Below are 17,695 nucleotides of genomic sequence, written 5' to 3'. Positions count from 1 at the left end.
CGTGTGCAGTTACCACTTTATTCTGCTATCCATTAAGCTTGACGGGGCAAAAGTAACTGTCTTAGACTCGAGACGTAAAGATCCCGAGGATTATGCGGACATGATTGCAATGCTCAAGAAGTAAGTTAAGTCAATACCGGGACCATACCGGCATGCAACTTTCGTTAATTTCCTGATATCAAGTAATCATTTTCTTTGCCTGGCAGGGTTTGGAAAAAGTTCACCAAAAAGGCTCCCGGTCTAAACAAAGAGTTGCAATTTACGCACCCCCAGTAAGTAGTACTAGCTAGTTCTGCACATCTCTAATTGATTCAAATTTTCATCGATATATCATTACCATGCTTGCTTATCAGTTTGAGTGAACTCTATTCTCGTAAAGTGCTTGTATCAGGTAGCTGGGACTGAAAAATATGCATACTACGTATGCGAGTTCATTCGCCTCTCACCTTTGGGCGGGGCATCTCTAACAAACAATTTGAAGTACGTAAATAATATTCACAATTTTATTTTATATATTATCATCAATTGTGTTGAGTTTTATTCATATATATGCATGTATTGACCCCCTTCTTTAAATTAGATATGGAAGAATCGGGATGAACCCCTATCAGATGATGGCATACGAGCAATTCAAGAGGAATTGGCAGGATTCTTTCTTGACCACGTCATACCTAATGACGGAGAATACCATGTGAGCTATTTGTGATTGGATCTTAGGTAGATGATGTTAGGCATTGTAAAAGATGTTATATTGTAAAAGATGTTAATGATTGTAATGGTTTCCTTCATTTCCTTATTAGCTAGCGTCATGTTCTTTCTATATGTATAGTAGCTAGCGTCGATCAGATGCTGACGCGTGGATATCATGTTGTCCCGGTTGGTCTCCCGGTTGGTGTGACCAACCGGGACTAAAGGCCCTTCTGCCCGGGCTCCCTGCAGCGGCCACATGGAGACCCTTCGGTCCCGGTTCGTAAGCGAACCGAGACTAAAGATTTTGGGTTTTAGTCCCGACACTTTAGTCCCGGTTCCCGAACCGCGGCTAATGAGCCTCTGAAACCAAGACAAATGGACCTTTTTCTACTAGTGTTTCCTGTGTCGATGCGAGGCGCCCTCATGTGTGTTTCAATTATCAAGTGCCGAAAGAGTGGATGCTGGATCCAGACTGGGATATGGAGCCCAATTAGCCATTGCAGATGAGCCACACCACAAGGTTTCCGAGCAAATGGAGAGCCGGGTCCGGATGGCCGGATCCGACTAGTGTAGTTTGGGTTGCGGACCAGTTTGTTATTTCGCGAACACTAGATAGATCCTATTTTACTAGACCGTTCTGCTTGACCAACTTACACAGGCCACATTGTTGTAAACTTGTATTGTAAAGTATGTAGTTTATCTTGTGCCATCTTCTTGGGAGAGGCTGGCTGTACATATAATAGAACAAGGTACAATTTAGAAAAAGTTTTTAGCGAAAAGAAAATGTAGAATCACCAGGAGGGAGGAATGATGTGTATCTATGTTCTGGAATTAAGATGAAGCAATTGTGTACCAGCAAATGAACAAATTGCATGTGCGGTTCAACTTTTTTCTTGAAGGAAAACAAAGGACTCATTGACCTTAGGAATCTTAGGAAGGTGATGGAGTTCCATGGACTAGAGGGGGTGAATAGTCTTATGAGATAAAATCTACTCCCACCGTTCATAAATATTTGTCTTTTTAGAGATTTCACTACGGACTACATACATATGTATATAGACATAATTTAGAGTGTAAGTTCACTCATTTTGCTCCGTACGTAGTTCGTAGTTGAATTTTTAAAAAGACAAATATTTAGAAACGGAAGGAGTAATACAGTTTTTAACTGGTCGAGTTTTAGCTTTTTTTTTAGTTGGAATGAGGGGGTGAATAGCCCCATCAAATTAAATCTACTTCAATTTTTTACCTGTTCAAGTTTTAGCTACACTTGGTAAACTCTAACTGGAATGGCTAGTATTCTTCTTATCCAGTTGCTGCTGTGTAGCTTGCTAAAGATCATGAATTATGTAGAATATTGGAGTGTTTGTGCCCTGCACTTCAACGCACAGTTATGTATTAATTAGGACAGATATATAGATCATTCAAATTCAAAAAGAGAAAGTTGTGACTGCTATTAAGCTTGAAATCTTTAGTGAACCATGTATCCTATTTATTTTCAGTAATAACTCGGAAGGATTTAGGTCTATTCTTTCCTTCATTTATGAATGAGCTAATTCAGGATTATGGTTAGAAATAAAGAAAACCAACCGAACTTCTTCATGATAACATGGTCCTTTCCCTAAGCAGTGTGACCTAGTTAAATGTTGCTAACAGTCACTTGGCTGATTTCGGATCTGTCAAATACTGATTTCTCTTACAAAGCCGTTCTCCTTTTAGAAGATTGGATTGTCCCGTTTTTGTGAGTATTACCTTGTGTTCACCCATGCATAGCTATCTTTGATGTTCACAACAATGCTAGTGCTTTTCTTTTTCTGTCTTTGATTGAAATCACACATCTGGTATTATTTGGTACTACAGAAAAAACCGTTCCATACATTATATTGAAAAAAAATACATGAACACCATCAAATAGAAAAATCATATATATATAATATATAATGGACTATGGTAGTCTTACAAATGAAGGCAGTCTATAACAATCATAACAAGAAAACTGAAATACGCATGCCCTAGGAAAAGCCTTAAGTTAGGTAATTGGTCTATTTATTTGCGCGTGACGACGGAGACATAGCGAAGCTCGACGGATCCCATGAACAATTTGCCTCCTCTCCTCTCCACCACCTCGGTCGGCCTCACGCTCTTGGGCCCCCTCATCTCTTCAGTAATTTTTCCATGGGCATCAATCCTCAAGGCTAGCAAGTGGCTATCAATGCCAAAGGGGAGCTCATTCTTTTCACGGTGTAGTGCCACCCAATATCCTCCTTTCTTGTCGGGCCTTACATTGTCTGGATAGCCAGGAAGGTCGGCGAATAGCTCCATCGTGCCCGCCTTGGAGCCCTTGATCCAGTATCGTAGCAGCTTACACGGCCCGGTCGACGAGATGATGAGATGCGTCCTATCAGCGCTGATGGCAAGACCATTGGGGTAAGTGATGCCGGCCTGGAGCACGACGGCCTTCCCCGTCCGTGGGTCGTACCTCATTAGCCGTCCCGTCGAGTCTCCGGTTCTTGTCACCATCTCATGCTGCGACCTATTGAAGTTGGTGGAGCTGTCTGTGAAATAAACCTCGCCGGTGACTTGGTCGACGTCCACGCCGTTGGTGAAGCGGAGAGGTGCGCCGTCAACCTCCGTGACCAGCACAGTCGCCTCCCCACCGCCGGGCGCGACCCTCATGAGCCCCTTGTAGGCGTCGGCGATGTACAGGTACCCGGACTTGAGGTGGAACCGCAGGCCTAGCGGGCGTCCGCAGTGGCTCTCCGTGGCCGTCTCCGGGCGGAAGACGGACGCCGTGCACGCCTCGCTGCTGTAGTCGGGGTTGTAGGTGTAGGTCGACCAGCCGAGCGCGTCGCCGTTCCACCTGAGCACGCGGCCGTCGGAGACGCCGCTGTATGGGCCGTGCCCTTTGGCGTCGAAGGCGACGCTCTCCGGGCCGCGCAGCAGTCCGCGCGGCAGCGGCAGGTGGCGCGTCCGCGTGGCGTCGATGCTGGGGACGGCGGCGGCCGTGCTTGGCGAGAAGCAAAGGATTAGGAGCAGCACGGCGAGCGAGATAGTCGCCGCGGCGACACCCCTCGTGCCGCTCGCCATTGTTGACTTCGCTGTTTCGAGAGCTGGCGCGTGTTTCTTCCGGTGGATTGGTTGATGGATTGGTTGCTTGGTTTGTTTGTTATTATATAATAACGGCGGACGGGTCCGAGTCCCGGCAAGAGTCGGCCGTCCTCCTCGGCGACGGCGAGAGCACGAGTCCGTAACGTATGCGTGTCCTCGACTAATTCCGATTCGACTTGGCTGCCTCGGTGTTGTGTCTTGTCCTTGGTGTTTTTCTTCTTTTCCTTTTTTTTTTGTCGTTGAAGAAAAATAAATAACATAAAGTTTATCATCTTTCGTGTTGAAGAGAAAATAAAATAAAATTTCAATACAAAGTTTATCATTTTTGTTTTAAAACATCTTAACTAGTTTCGCAAACATTCATTTATACACATTAATAACATGAATTTGACATCATTATTAAAATCTCTTTCACGGACTTCATAGTAGTAGAATATACTCCCTCTATTTTAAAATAAATGACGCAAATTTAGTATTAATTAAGTTAATACAAATTTCATATTAAAGCAAAGATACTTATTTTGAAACGGAGGAAGTATATACACTACTAAGAGAAAGCCTACCAGTAGTGCTGGTTTCACCCTTAGCAGTAGCGCTGGGGGCAATGCTACTGCTAACGCGCTACGGCTAATCTGTAAGTATAGCGCTGGAGCGCTACTGCTATCTACGTTAGCGGTAGCGTTGGATTAAATAAAGTGTTACTGCTAGACCAGAGCTACTGTTAATATTCCTGCTTTTAATATTTAATTTCCGTCGTATTTATGCCCCCTCTACGTATTTGTGCATGCTCTAAACAATAGTTTCATCGTATCATAATAAACATGCATTATTCTCATCATATCATACACATAAAGTAGTCTCGTCATTCATACCATCATCATTATTATCCAACACATATATCGTTATCCAACATAAATATCATCAAATCTCGAAAATAGCGATACACACAAGTCATGGCACACCCACAAGTTTCATCATCCCTATCTAAATCATCATGTAGAAGAGAAGAGCGATAAGCATGAGAAAGAACGCGACTATATATGCAGTACTTCTTGAGGCACCGATTTTGCTCCGTCTCTTGCCGTAGCATCCACCTCAAGTAACTCATTTCCGCTTCGGCTCTACTGTCGAACCCTCTGTCGCTAGCGCCCGAGTACCTATCCACCTGGGCCTGAGCGTCTGGACAGTGGTCGTACACTCCTGAAACCCTCCCAATGAATACATCGTAGCAGTCCTTCGCCATCTCCGATCTATGTACCTGCATCGTAAGTTGATTAACAATCATATATAATATGCAACATAATGTACTTAAAAAACACAAAGAGGCATAGTTAGTAGAATACAAACAATAAACATAAATAATGAAGTTCCTCATACACAAAATAATTAACTAGAGCGATGTATACGCTAGTTCATAGAAAACCGGTAGTACTAATTGTAAACACGCATTGTCATCGTCAATCACTCGTCCATGTCGGCGCCCCAATCTTCATAGTCAGGGATGAATGACCCGATCTGGTTGAAAGGCTTTAGGTCCAGACGCTGAGCGCGTAGCAGCTCTCGGACATTCTCCCGCCTCATTGTCCCATGGAAGAACATCCCTCCTTGTTCGACGACTTGCTTCATGATCACTTGGGCAAGTTCACACTGTATGTGATAAAACTCAACATGGATTCGATGATCCGGTGTTGTCCCTATGCTTGTGGCCCAGTTGATAATCTTGGCATCGTCGGAATTATCTGACATGCGAAGGCGTTGTCTATCCCTTACACCCGCCTCCGCCACGAGGTGGATCGAAGTGAGCTGAGAAAGACTCAATGATTGCCTCCCTTCCTCCAAGAAAGCAGGGAGGGAGTACTCCCCATCTTCACCAGATCCAAATGCCTCTCAGGTTTATTTGGAGATCTCTCTTACATCCGCTGCCGGTGATGGTGTCCTTGACTAAGAGTGATCATCTCGTCGTCTCCCGTCCAGGTGGGCCGGACCAAGGACACCCATGATGATTTACTAGTGGGCCATGTTCGTCGGGCCCATAAGCACCAAGATAGGATATTTTCGAAGACTTGATACATACTCCTAGACTTAGAGTTCGTCTACACCACGATTACCCTAGATGCAGCCAACCTATGTGTAAACCCTAGATACTTCTGGTACCTATATAAATCGAGGTGTAGGGCTAGTAGATGACATGCATACACACAAAGATCTCATGGTATACCAACTTGTAATCTATGCTGTCTCAAAATCTATACAACCAAAGGAGGACATAGAGTATTATCTTTTTAAGAGAGACCGAACTATGATAAAATCTTGTGTCTGTGTTACCATCACACCAAGGCTACATGATGTTAGGGACCCCTTAGCCGAGATATGATGGATCTTACTCCATCATTGATTGTCCATATATGCCCTCTGAGTATTCACATCGGTTCGATGGCGCTACACATCAATGAGTAGGTTGGATCTGACATGAATTTCCTGTCAGGACAAATCTTTGTCTTGATCAGTGTCATCGTCTTCGCTGATTCGACTGGCGACCTCGGTCAGTTCGAAAATTACGCCTTGGTGCGAATCGTCAGATTCGGTAACATGAAATATGTCGCGGACTCCACCGCGGCGAGCTCGGCTTCTTGAACTTGGTGTCAGACCAGTTTGAGGAGCATGATGACACGCCCGACAAAACCCCGAAGTCAGCCCCGACGTTAGGAAACACTGAAGCCCAAATCTCGGATCCGTCCTCGAGCGAGGATTCGAGCACCACTCGAGACGACCAGATGTCCAACCTGGCTGTCAATGAATAACCTAGGTCCATGCCATATCAGGTCTCTAGGAAATTTCCACTGGCCCCGGCACTCGATTGGACCATGTACGAAAACGCTTATAAATGAGATGTTAAACCGATTCACAAAACCATGATCTTAGATAATCAAGCCTTGGTTTATGGCCAGATCTAGGAACCACCGAGGAAGGTCAAATTTTAGACCCATCGAATACCCACCTAGTCGCCAATATCGAGGATTTAATTGGCGATGTGGTAAGCGCCTCCGAGGAGTCATCCGACATGGACAACGACGTTGAAAAATCTTCGGTCAATGCACCACCAGCTGCTAGGCACACGGACGGGTGGAATGCAACATCCAAATATGACGTATACATGGTGTACACCCCCAAGGATGGGGGAGGATACATCACGAGTAAAGACGACAGTGGCGGTAGTTGATGCTTGTGATCTACGTTGGGTTTTCCGTGAAGAAGAACGATTTATCGCAACACAATATGGGTAAGTATTTCCTTCAGTTATGAAACCAAGATTTATCGAATCAATAAAAATATCAACCACAACCCTCTTCAGCGGCTGCACACAAAAAGAACAAACAAGTTGCACCCAACGCGGGTAAGAGGGCTGTCAATCCTCTTGTCTTGTTATTTGCAAGCAAGTGAGGTGTGTAGATAATTGTAGATAGTAAGATAAAATAAAAACGAGTTAATGGCAGAAAGGTAATGACGGTTTTACCAATATGTTGTGAATAGATCCGGGGGCCATAACTTTCCCTAATAACATCTCTCATGAAAAATACCTTAAGATGGGTAAACAAATTACTATTAGGCAATTGACTGAAAAGCAGATAATTATGCGATATTGACGGCAATGATCACGTGTATATATACATCACATCCTTAAAAAAATAGGTCGACTCCTGCTGAACCTATTACTATTACTCCATTCATCGACCGCTATCCAGCATGCATCTAGAGTATTAAGTAAAACAGAGTAATGCATGAAAAACTATGACATGATTTAGACAAAGTAAACTCAAGCAATATGAATAAACGCCATCGTTTTATCCTTAGTAGCAGCAATACAAAGACACATCTTGCCCCCTTCTGTCACTGGGATAGAGAAATTCCCCAGATTGAACCTACCACAACGCACCTTCTCGTTGAAGAAATATCGATCTACTTGGCCAAACTATTTCAATAGATCGGAGAGAATCACAAAGCTATCATAATCATGCACATAAGAAACATATAAGTATTCAAAGGAGACTCAGATATTTATCATATGGATCCCGACAAACGCACCGCACAAAAGTAATTTACATCATATGGATCAAAGCTCCAGGTTTTCTTTCTGCTTTATTTCCGGGTTGATGTTGTTTGGCTGCTAGGTTTTTCATTATTAATAATATATAATTGTATGCATCATCCTAATACAAAGAGTGAGGGCTATCCACCTTTTCAAAAAATGTAAACTAAAACAAAATCATTTAGATCACTAAAAAGTGATCTAAACAATCTTATATTAATTTACAGAAGGATTACAAAGGATTACATGTGTATTTATACTAGTCCAAGCTGAAAGTGGTTTTTTTCCTCTAGGCTCCTTGGAGATCTTTTTCTCAAACATTGAAAAATCTATTTTTCAAGTTTGAAAAAAAATCTGAAAAATACACACACACACACACACACACACACACACACAGATATATATATATATATATATATATATATATATATATATATATATATATATATATATATATATATATATATATATATAATGTGTACTATATGTGTGTGAAAATTCATCACGAAATACATTTTTATATGTCCTTTAAAAAACAAAATGATGTAAATTCATAGTGAATAGTACATGTGCTAGAAATATGTCATTTTGGCATTTTGATGTAGTTCACATGAAAAAGTATTTCAATATGAAACTTCGCAAACAAATAGTATACATCTATATGTATATGTGTCTTCTTTCATAATTTTTAAAACATTTAAAAAATAAATAAAGTTTTGGAATAAAAGGGCTTCGTGGAGCTCGAGTTCCATTAGGCATTTCTGGTCCAAGCCTAGTTATGTGTGGATCAAGATGTATTTTATTAATATATGTTGCATGTGATTGTATGGATTTGAAGAATTCACTAATGAGACACCTATTTGTGAACATGAACTTTTAAAAGGTGACCGATCACTCTTCACAAACACGCTTGAAAGCGTTCACAGATGTTTTGGGGGCGGATTAGCTAGGTCGGGAAGTAAATTTTCTTGCTACCGTCACACCAAGAAGCCTCGGCGGGAACTCATTCCAGTTGGACTGAAGTGCTTAACACTATTGTTTGACTGAAATGAGTTCCCTTGGAGGTTTCTATCAATGAAGTGCAAAAGTGGGTGCTTCTACTGCATAAAAGCCAATAATCTGAAAAGTCATAAGTACGTCACAGGAAAACTTTCTGTATAATCATGTCATTACACGTTTTCCACAAGCTCAGGGTCATGGTCGCGAAAACCAACCAAAGATCATTCAACATGTGATTTCCCCCCTCCTCCTCCCGCGACCGCATCGCCCCCGTGGGCGACCGGCCGTGCCCCAGCCTCCGCCTTCTCTAGCCCCCCTTTCCCCTCCTCCCCGTCGCCGTCGCTGGAGCTCGCGGCCGTCCTGGCCCCGGGGACGCTGGTGGCGGTGACCCCTGACCTTCCCCTCTTGGTGGCTCTCCGGGGCAGGGAGGAGCTGCATCGGAGGGTGCTCCTCAGTGGCGGGGCCCGCAGGTGGACTGCTGGACGGTGTGCTGCCGTTGGCGGCGAGGTGTCGCTGCGGCGCAATCTGGCGGCTGCCACTCGACCCAGATCTGGGCCCTTCGGGGTCCATCTGGGCTTGGGCGGGCTGATGACGGTGCGGGTCTGCGGCGGGACTTCCGAGAGGCTGGGAAGAGGCGATGAGCTGATGGGTGCTGGCGGCACCGATGACAACCTGATGCAGCATGGCCTTAGCGGGTCTGTTTCAGGCCTGAACGGGCCTGGGTGGCTATGTATGGCCTGCTGCCTTGTCTGGACGGCTACCGCGACGGTGTGGGAGGCGCGGGCCTCTCGCACGACGGTGGTGAAGGTTGTTCCCTTACGCTTGGCTTATGTGCTGCTGCTATGTCGTTTGGCGCTTCTCTCCGGGCTTCTTGGGCTCGTGTTGGTGTTCGCAATGTGACAAGGTGTGTGGCGGCACTACCGTGGTGGTGCATGGGGTTGGGCGGTGGTCTGGTGGTCGGCTCTGGTTGGCGGTGGGGTTTGGAGTGTGGGAGAAATCCTTGCCGGTTCATCCGGCTCCGATGCGGTGACACCGGTGGGTGCCACCATTCCTTCCTGGAGGGTATCGGGGGTAGCCATCCCCTACTTCCATCCGCGTGCTGGGGGAAACCCTAGGGCTTGTCCGGGCAGCAGCGTCGTCGACGTCGCATTCCTTCTTGGAGGTGTTGCTTGGTACACGGCGAAAAGGAGCCTCGGGCTGTGGTGGTTTGTCTCCGGTGGACGCAGCGTTGGCGGGTCATCCGCTCTTTGTCAGCTATCATTGTTGGCATTTTTTTTGGGGGGCTTGATGTGCTGCTCGCTCCAGCAATGCTATGTATTGGTGTTGGTTGCTTTGTAATACAAAGCGGGAGGAAACCCCTTTTTTGATAAAACCAACCAAAAGAGGTGTCTCCTCCTACAGTATGGAAGAAATGAAGATGCATGTCAATGCCGAGTTTCTAATCCGAGATGGTACAAACTTATACAGCCGTAACAATTGCTAAGTTTCTGACAGTGATCTGATGTCAATGTGCCATTTCAGTTTCTAAAGGTTGAACTCCATCCGTGTTATGATAACTGTTAAGGTCCTAGAAGCAAAAGGCAGCCGTTTTATAGAAACTAATTCGCATTATGTAGTTTTTTACTAGATTTTACCAGCCTGTCCCAGTAGCACAAGCAGCACAACCTCATGTGAAATACAGTTCATAACACACATGGAACCACATGAACGACGGGGCACCCTGACTTGATCATGTTTGTTTTCATATTACATCTGCTACGCATTGTTTAAACATGAAGAGATAAAATGTAGTGGACCAACTAATACACAGGTAGTATGTACAACTCAACAATGTTTCTCGAGAATAGGAAAGAAAACGAAAAAGCATGACTTGCCAAGAAAATTACACAAAGGATCCAAATATATACATATACACCCAAGATGGGGAGAAACAGCCAAATGCAATGGAGACGTCCTATGCATTAATGGCATTTACAGTGCCTCTACTACATCAATTAAGCTTTCGTGCTGCATGCCCTGTCGGCTATGTTATTATGTGTGGAAGGACACACTATGCCACATGCATGCGTGTCGTGCTTCATGCATGTATAAAAGCAGATCGACTAGGGCCTAAGGCAGCTCGAAACATGGATAGAAGGCATACATACTCTATCCGAACATGGCCGGGACTTTTCTACATGAATACTTTGTTTTAAATGGACCATAATCCCTAAGTTGGCCGTGTGTCATGGGACTGGAAGGCAACAGGAACCCAGATTTGCGTTGAAACTGCCTCGCCCGTAGGTTCTTAGGCGTAGTGATGCGCTAGGGAAGTGGCATAGCTGGTACGTGGATGTCAATAAGTTAGTGGCCTCCATGGGCTGCTCGTGACAGGTAAAACGACCGAGGAGCTCTTGAAATTTGCGGAAAACCCACCTAGGAGTCCAGCAACTGCGTGCGGCTCTGGAAACTCCTCCCATACCCATTGGATCCGACGGCCCATGAGGGCACCTGCGGCTCCGGAGTCGGGAGCACCGGCTATGAGCTCATACGTGATAGAGCTGCATGTTTTTTTTTATCAAGGGTAGAGATGCATGTTCTTACAGACAATCATGTATGCATATGTATGTTTGATTTGTCATTCATATCGAGTTAGACACGCACCACGGGTGTTTCGTAGTTCTGAGCTCAAGATATATAACGACTAAACTGAAGGGGAACAAGCTGAGCCAGAAGTTGCTTGGTCCATATCGATCTTTTATATTTTTGCACACATGTTGTGTTTTATGTTTGTTTTCTTGTCCGCACCTTCACACTGATGCTTGTGATGGAGATATGATATCACATTGTCCTTCGAGTTTTTCGTTGTTCCTTGTATGTTTGCTTTCTCACATGTGCCTCCATTATGACGTCAATTAGTCTGGTGGTGAGGTTGCCAACATTCTTTGGGGGGAAGTTGTGGCTGAGCCCAGGCACATCACACTCCCTTATGTTACCATCCCCGCCGCCGCTCTCTCATCCTCCCCTCCTCGCCGCCACCGGTAAACCACGTGTGGCAGACGGCGGCGGCGGGGGGCTCCCTCTCCCGGCTCCCCTTCCTCCGCGGGCGGCGGATCTAGGTGGTTGACGGCGGTGGCTTGTGGCGATCGCGATCGGGCGCGAGGGGGCAGGCCTCGGCGAGCGGTGGCGGGGAGTGGGGCGCACGGCGGCGGCCCGCGGCAGGCGGTGGCGGGCGCTGGGCTAGCGGCGGTGCTCCGGCGGGTGCAGACGGTGGTGGCCCCTGTACGCGGTCGGTGGATCCCTCTTTGACCTGGACGGCGCGGGGGGTGGCGGCGGCTGCGGCGGCGGTACTCGCTGGATGCTGGTGGCCATGGTGTTGCTTCTCGTCGACCCCGATCTACTCCGATCTGCAGCGGATCCGGCCCCAGATGGTTTTTGCTGTTCTTGGGTGCTAGCCCTGCAGATCCGGTGGTTGGAAGGGTTCCGGGGGAGTCCCTTGGCCGGTGCGGCGGCCACTCCGAAGGCAGCGCCTTTGGGTATTGTTCCCCTTGTTGGAGGCTTTGGAGAGGATCCCCTTCCTTCCACCCCTCCCAGGAGCTCAGGTGAAAATCTCAGATCCCCTTGGTCCAAGCGACGACGACACCGCGGTGGCGTGTTCCTTCCTGAAGGCGTTGCTCGGGGGCTGCTCAAGCGGTGGTGGAGGTGGCGGCGGGTCGATGTCGGCGCATTTTGGCCTGCTACATCTTGGAGGCTGTGACGTCGGCGGCGCTCGTCTGGTGGAGCAACGGCATTGCTGTTTGCGTCATCAGGCTCTGGATGCTCCGGGGGAAACCCTAGATCTGGGTCTTCCTGGATCGGACGATGATGGCGTTTTATCGCCCTCCCTCCTGGGGGCATCGTTTTGGAGCAAGTGCTGGCTGGAGGAATGGTGGAGCGGTGCTTCATCTCACACATTGATGGCGGCGGATATCGGCGGCATGGCGCTGTGGGGACTCGGCGTCCGATGCGTGGAGATGGACTCGCGCAGGAGGAGGTAGCTATCTGGCATCATGGTGATGTCAATGGCAGAGTGGCTACACAAGGTAGAAGCCTCAATATTTGCTCTGAAGACGGACCGGTGGAAGATGGCGGCGATAGCACACGAGTTCAGATCGGTTTTGTGCCCTAGACCCGGTATGTGGCAGATGGCTTGACCGGATCTCCTGGGGCTTCCGACTTTTGATGTTAGGCTTAGGTAAGTGATCAGGGTATGTGGCCCAGCTAGCACCCCTTCATCATATGGATAGGAGTAGCGACAGATGTTGCGAAGATGGCGGATTCAGACATATTGTTGTCATACTTTGTAAGGTCCTCGATAATAATCAATAAAATGGCCGCATGCATCTCCCTGATGCAGAGGCCGGGGGTCGTCCTCCTTTTAAAGAAAAAACAAAGCGGCTTTTTTTTAGAAACACAGTACATAGGCAGACACTCAACTTTGCAGGTCAACGAAGTATTAGAATTACAATGTGTGACAAAGAAGCTGCATTTTTTGTGTAGACTTCAAATATTTTTTCTTAATAAAGCCTCTTTTTTATATTTATACTTGATCAGAAAAAACTAATCCTTTTCTCATAGATTGTAGTTCGAAAGTTTTATTGACCCGTAAAGTTTGAAGTCCATATGTTTTATCTTTTGAGAGGAACCAAAAAAATCATGCACTAAGTTAGTTGGCTAGCACATATCTAAAAGAAATCTTGGAGGGTATAGATATGGTGTGCAGTGCCCCTCGGCTTAGAAATTTCACTATGTGGAGCTAATAGACTACTCTCGAGACTGCAATGTATTTTTTTATGTTTGGGCCTTTCATTGTATTTCTTTGTATTTCTCTTCATTTGCCAAATAAATTAAATTGCTACAGGGTGTTTCTTATAATGGAAACTTAAGTCATAGATGGACTTAATGATCTTCCCAACAATCTTAACAGTATTTTTGTAGGCCAATAAGTCTTTGCAATGTCATTTATAAAATTTTATCCAAAATTCTAGTCAACAGACTTCGGCCTTTGCTAAAGGATCTTATTTCAGAGAATTAAAGTGCTTTCATTTCAGGACGGCTCATATATCACAACTCTATTATTGCTTTTGAATGCATTCACCATATCCAATCATTGAAGGAAGTGGCTCCGATTCTATGTCCTTACAAATTGGACCTCTCAAAAGGTTATGATCATGTTGACTCGGCTTTCCTTGAAAAGGCCTTGATTAAATGGGGATTTTCTTTTATGTGGATTTGTCGTATAATGGCATGTGTTTCTTCTCTCACATGTTCAGTGAAGCTTAATGGGAAATTATTGGACTCCTTTTCACCGTCCAGAGATCTTCGCCAAGGTGATCCATCATCTCTCTTTTTATACCTTTTTGTCTGTGATGCCTTGTCGGTGTTGATCAACAAGTCAATTTTGGAAGGGCGTCTTCAAGGCATTAGTATTTGTAGGGGAGCTCCTCTTATATCATTATCTTTTGTTCGCTGATGACTCCTTGTTATTTTTCCGTGCTTCTGAGCCACGTGCATTGTTGGTAAAAGGTTCGTTGAACACCTTTTTTTCGTCGATGGGTCAACTCATAAACCCCTCAAAGTGATCCACCCATTTGATTTCTGACAACTTCCCTTCCACAGTTTCTATGGAGATAAAAAATATTCTGGAAGTTACAAATGAAGTTTTTGATCCAAAATATTTGGATCTCCCCGTACCAGAACGGAGAATGCATAAAGGAGGATTTGAAACCTTACATGCACAGTTGAGTAAGAGGCTCGTGGACTAGAGTGAGCAATATATGTCCTCGAGTAGTAAGGAGTTGTTGATTAAGGCGATAGCTCAAGCTATACCTACATAGGTGATGAGTGTGTTCTGGTTGCCTGCTTCGGTATGTGATGAGTAGGAGAATGCATAAAGAAAGATTTGAAACCTTACAGGCACAGTTGAGTAAGAGGCTCGTGGATTGGAATGAGCAATATATGTCCTCAAGTAGTAAGGAGTTTTTGATTAAGGCGATAGCTCAAGCTATACCTACATAGGTGATGAGTCTGTTCTGGTTCCTGCTTCTGTATATGATGAGTAGACACTGTTGATGTGGCAACATTGGTAGGGTGTGGAAAAGGGTTAAGCGTAAGATGGCTGGGTTAAATTGGGATAAGATGAGACTGTCAAAGTCGAACGGGGGTATGGGTTTCCGTGACATCCGAGCTTTTAACCAGGCCCTTCTCGTGAAGCAGGTCTTGCGATTTGCTTGATGCCCTGGACAGTTTATGTGCTCGCTTGCTATGTGCGAACTACTACCCATTGGTAATATTCTTGATACAGTGTTTACTAGTAATTCATTAGCTGTGTGAAAAAGAATTGAATATGGGCTGGAACTTGTTTAAAAGGGATTATCTGACGAGTGGGTAACGGTTCCTCAATCAGAACATGGAGAGATCCATGGATTCATTGAGGACCGTCCTTCAGACCGATGACACCAACGCGAAACTGTCGTCTAAATTGGGTCACGGATTTTTTAGATGATCATGCTGTATGGAATTCCTAGTGACTTAATGATATTTTTTTCAACTGGATGTTCATGAAATAGTAAAATTACGAACATCATCGAGAGTTCGAGACAATGGCAGGATTTGTTTTGCTTGGCATCCACAGAGGAGCGGTAATTTTTCTATTAAACGCGCCTACCTGCTAGCGTCTCTGTCTCATGACGAGGCCTCTACTGGTGGAGCTTCAAGTTCTCATCCTCATAACCAAGTTTTCCTAGTTATATTGTGTCACGCCCAAGATGCGACCATATCCTCAATTTGGCACGAAGGCCTCGTCAGGGATAGAAGTGCATCTCGTCGTATCGCAAGAATGGATATCGTTACAAGTACATGTACTGAAAATAATAGTTATATAATAGAATTGGCTTACACTCGCCACAAGCTACATCAGAGTCACATCAGTACAATACATAATCATCATGGAGAAGAGCAGGGTCCGACTACGGACGAAAACAAACGAGAAAAAAATGAACGACGTCCATCCTTGCTATCCCAGGCTGCCGGCCTGGAACCCATTCTAGATCGATGAAGAAGAAGAAGATGAAGCAACTCCAAATGAACAAACAACGCGCTCGCGTCAAGTAACCTTTACCTGTACCTGCAACTGGTGTTGTAGTAATTTGTGAGCCACAGGGGACTCAACAATCTCATTTCCAAAGGTATCAAGACTAGCAAAGCTTAATGGGTGAGGCATGGTTAAGTGGTGAGGTTGCAGCAGCGGCTAAGCATATATGAGGTGGCTAACTTACGAGTACAAGAAATAAGAGGGGGAAGATCTACGCATAGCGGACGTGAACTACTGATGATCAAATGAATGATCCTGAACACCTACCTACGTCAGACATAACCCCACCGTGTCCTTGATCGGAGAAAGAACTCACGAAAGAGACAGTCACGGTTACGCACACAGTTGGCAAGTTTTATTTAAGTTAACTTTAAGTTATCTAGAACCAGTGTTAAACAAAGTTTCCACGTTGCCACATAACCGTGGGCACGGCTTTCTGAAAGATTTAATCCTGCAGGGATGCTCCAACTAGTCCATCACAAATTACCACAAGCCGCATAGAAATCCTCAATCACGAAGCTCGCGATCTCGTCGGATTCCCTAGTGGAAAACCTCAACTCTGAGTTTACCCAAAGCATCACCGGAATCCCGATGCACAAGATATTTCGTCAAAGGTAAAACTAATCCAGCAAGGCTGCCCGACGTGTCGACGATCCCGATAGGAGCCGTGTATCTCGTTCTCAGGACACGACGGATGAGCTAGACGTCGGGATCGCTAAACCTCCGGGTGACCAGAGGGGCGCCGAACATCGCTCAGGTGGGACCAACACTCATGAGGAGCACTGGCCCGGGGGTTGATTAAATTACTCCGCGGGTGCCGGCGGGTCCTTATGCATTATTATTAGGTTATTAGGCAAATGTAGTACTAATGTTGGGCCTTGCCATACCAGCTTTAATCTAAAACGAATTATCAAGGGGGTCCCCATAACAACCCCGATCGTGTTAGAAACGCTCAATTCTGGAACATAACACCGGTAGCCGAAACTAAGGGGGCAAAGGTGGAACAAAACAACAGGCTAGAAAAGTCGAGCCTTCCACCTTTTAGCAAGTATATAGGTGCATTAAATTAAATAGCAATTAATATGGTGATATAACAAGGAACCCATGCTTTCACATCGAAGCAACTACACATGCAACTAGCAATGCTAACAACATGGTTAGACAAGCAGTAACATAGCCAATCAGTGGTTTGCTAGGTCGAACAAGTTGAAGGTTATCATGGAATTGTTGAGAGGCTGGTATTTAACATGTGGTAGGCAACGAGACATAATCGATAGCATCGAAATAACTAGCATGGCAATGATAGTGATGGTATCTGAGGAAATGGTCATCTTGCCTGAGATCCCGCTTGGAAGAAGAATGCCTCCATGAAGCAGACGAACCGACGTAGTCGAACGGGTCCTCACAATCCGGCACGCTGCGGAACTCTATCGAGACGAAGCAAACCGGAAACACAAATCAACACACGGAATTCACCACACGATGCACAACATAAATGATGCATGAGCAGCTGAAAACATGCAAGTCACGGCATGACAAATCACACAATCAAACACTACACATTAAGTGAAGTTCAATATGCAACGAGTTGCATATTGACGAAACTCCACGTTAGTTATTTAGTTCTATCCCGATTAGGTACACGGCAATATTAAATGTGGTTACACATGGCAAGAGGTGAAGCGTAATTAAACTACCTATCT

General features: G+C 45.3%; 1 protein-coding gene across 1 annotated transcript; it reads right to left on the bottom strand.

The window, feature by feature from the left end:
* Nucleotides 1–2,664: 2,664 nt before the first annotated feature.
* Nucleotides 2,665–3,809, bottom strand: LOC123399213 (protein STRICTOSIDINE SYNTHASE-LIKE 10-like). The gene has a single exon (XM_045093642.1). It carries the CDS (start codon nt 3,772–3,774, stop codon nt 2,734–2,736), a length of 1,041 nt encoding a protein of 346 aa, XP_044949577.1. The 5' UTR covers nt 3,775–3,809; the 3' UTR covers nt 2,665–2,733.
* Nucleotides 3,810–17,695: the final 13,886 nt, after the last annotated feature.

Source organism: Hordeum vulgare, chromosome 5H (assembly GCF_904849725.1).
Source record: "Hordeum vulgare subsp. vulgare chromosome 5H, MorexV3_pseudomolecules_assembly, whole genome shotgun sequence".
NCBI lineage: Eukaryota > Viridiplantae > Streptophyta > Magnoliopsida > Poales > Poaceae > Hordeum > Hordeum vulgare.
Note: the sequence above shows the minus strand (reverse complement) of the source record. Positions and strands in the feature narration are given on the sequence as shown.

What these genes read in the sequence shown, in the direction of transcription:
- LOC123399213 (XM_045093642.1), bottom strand. Translation starts at nt 3,774, where the DNA reads ATGGCGAGCGGCACGAGGGGTGTCGCCGCGGCGACTATCTCGCTCGCC.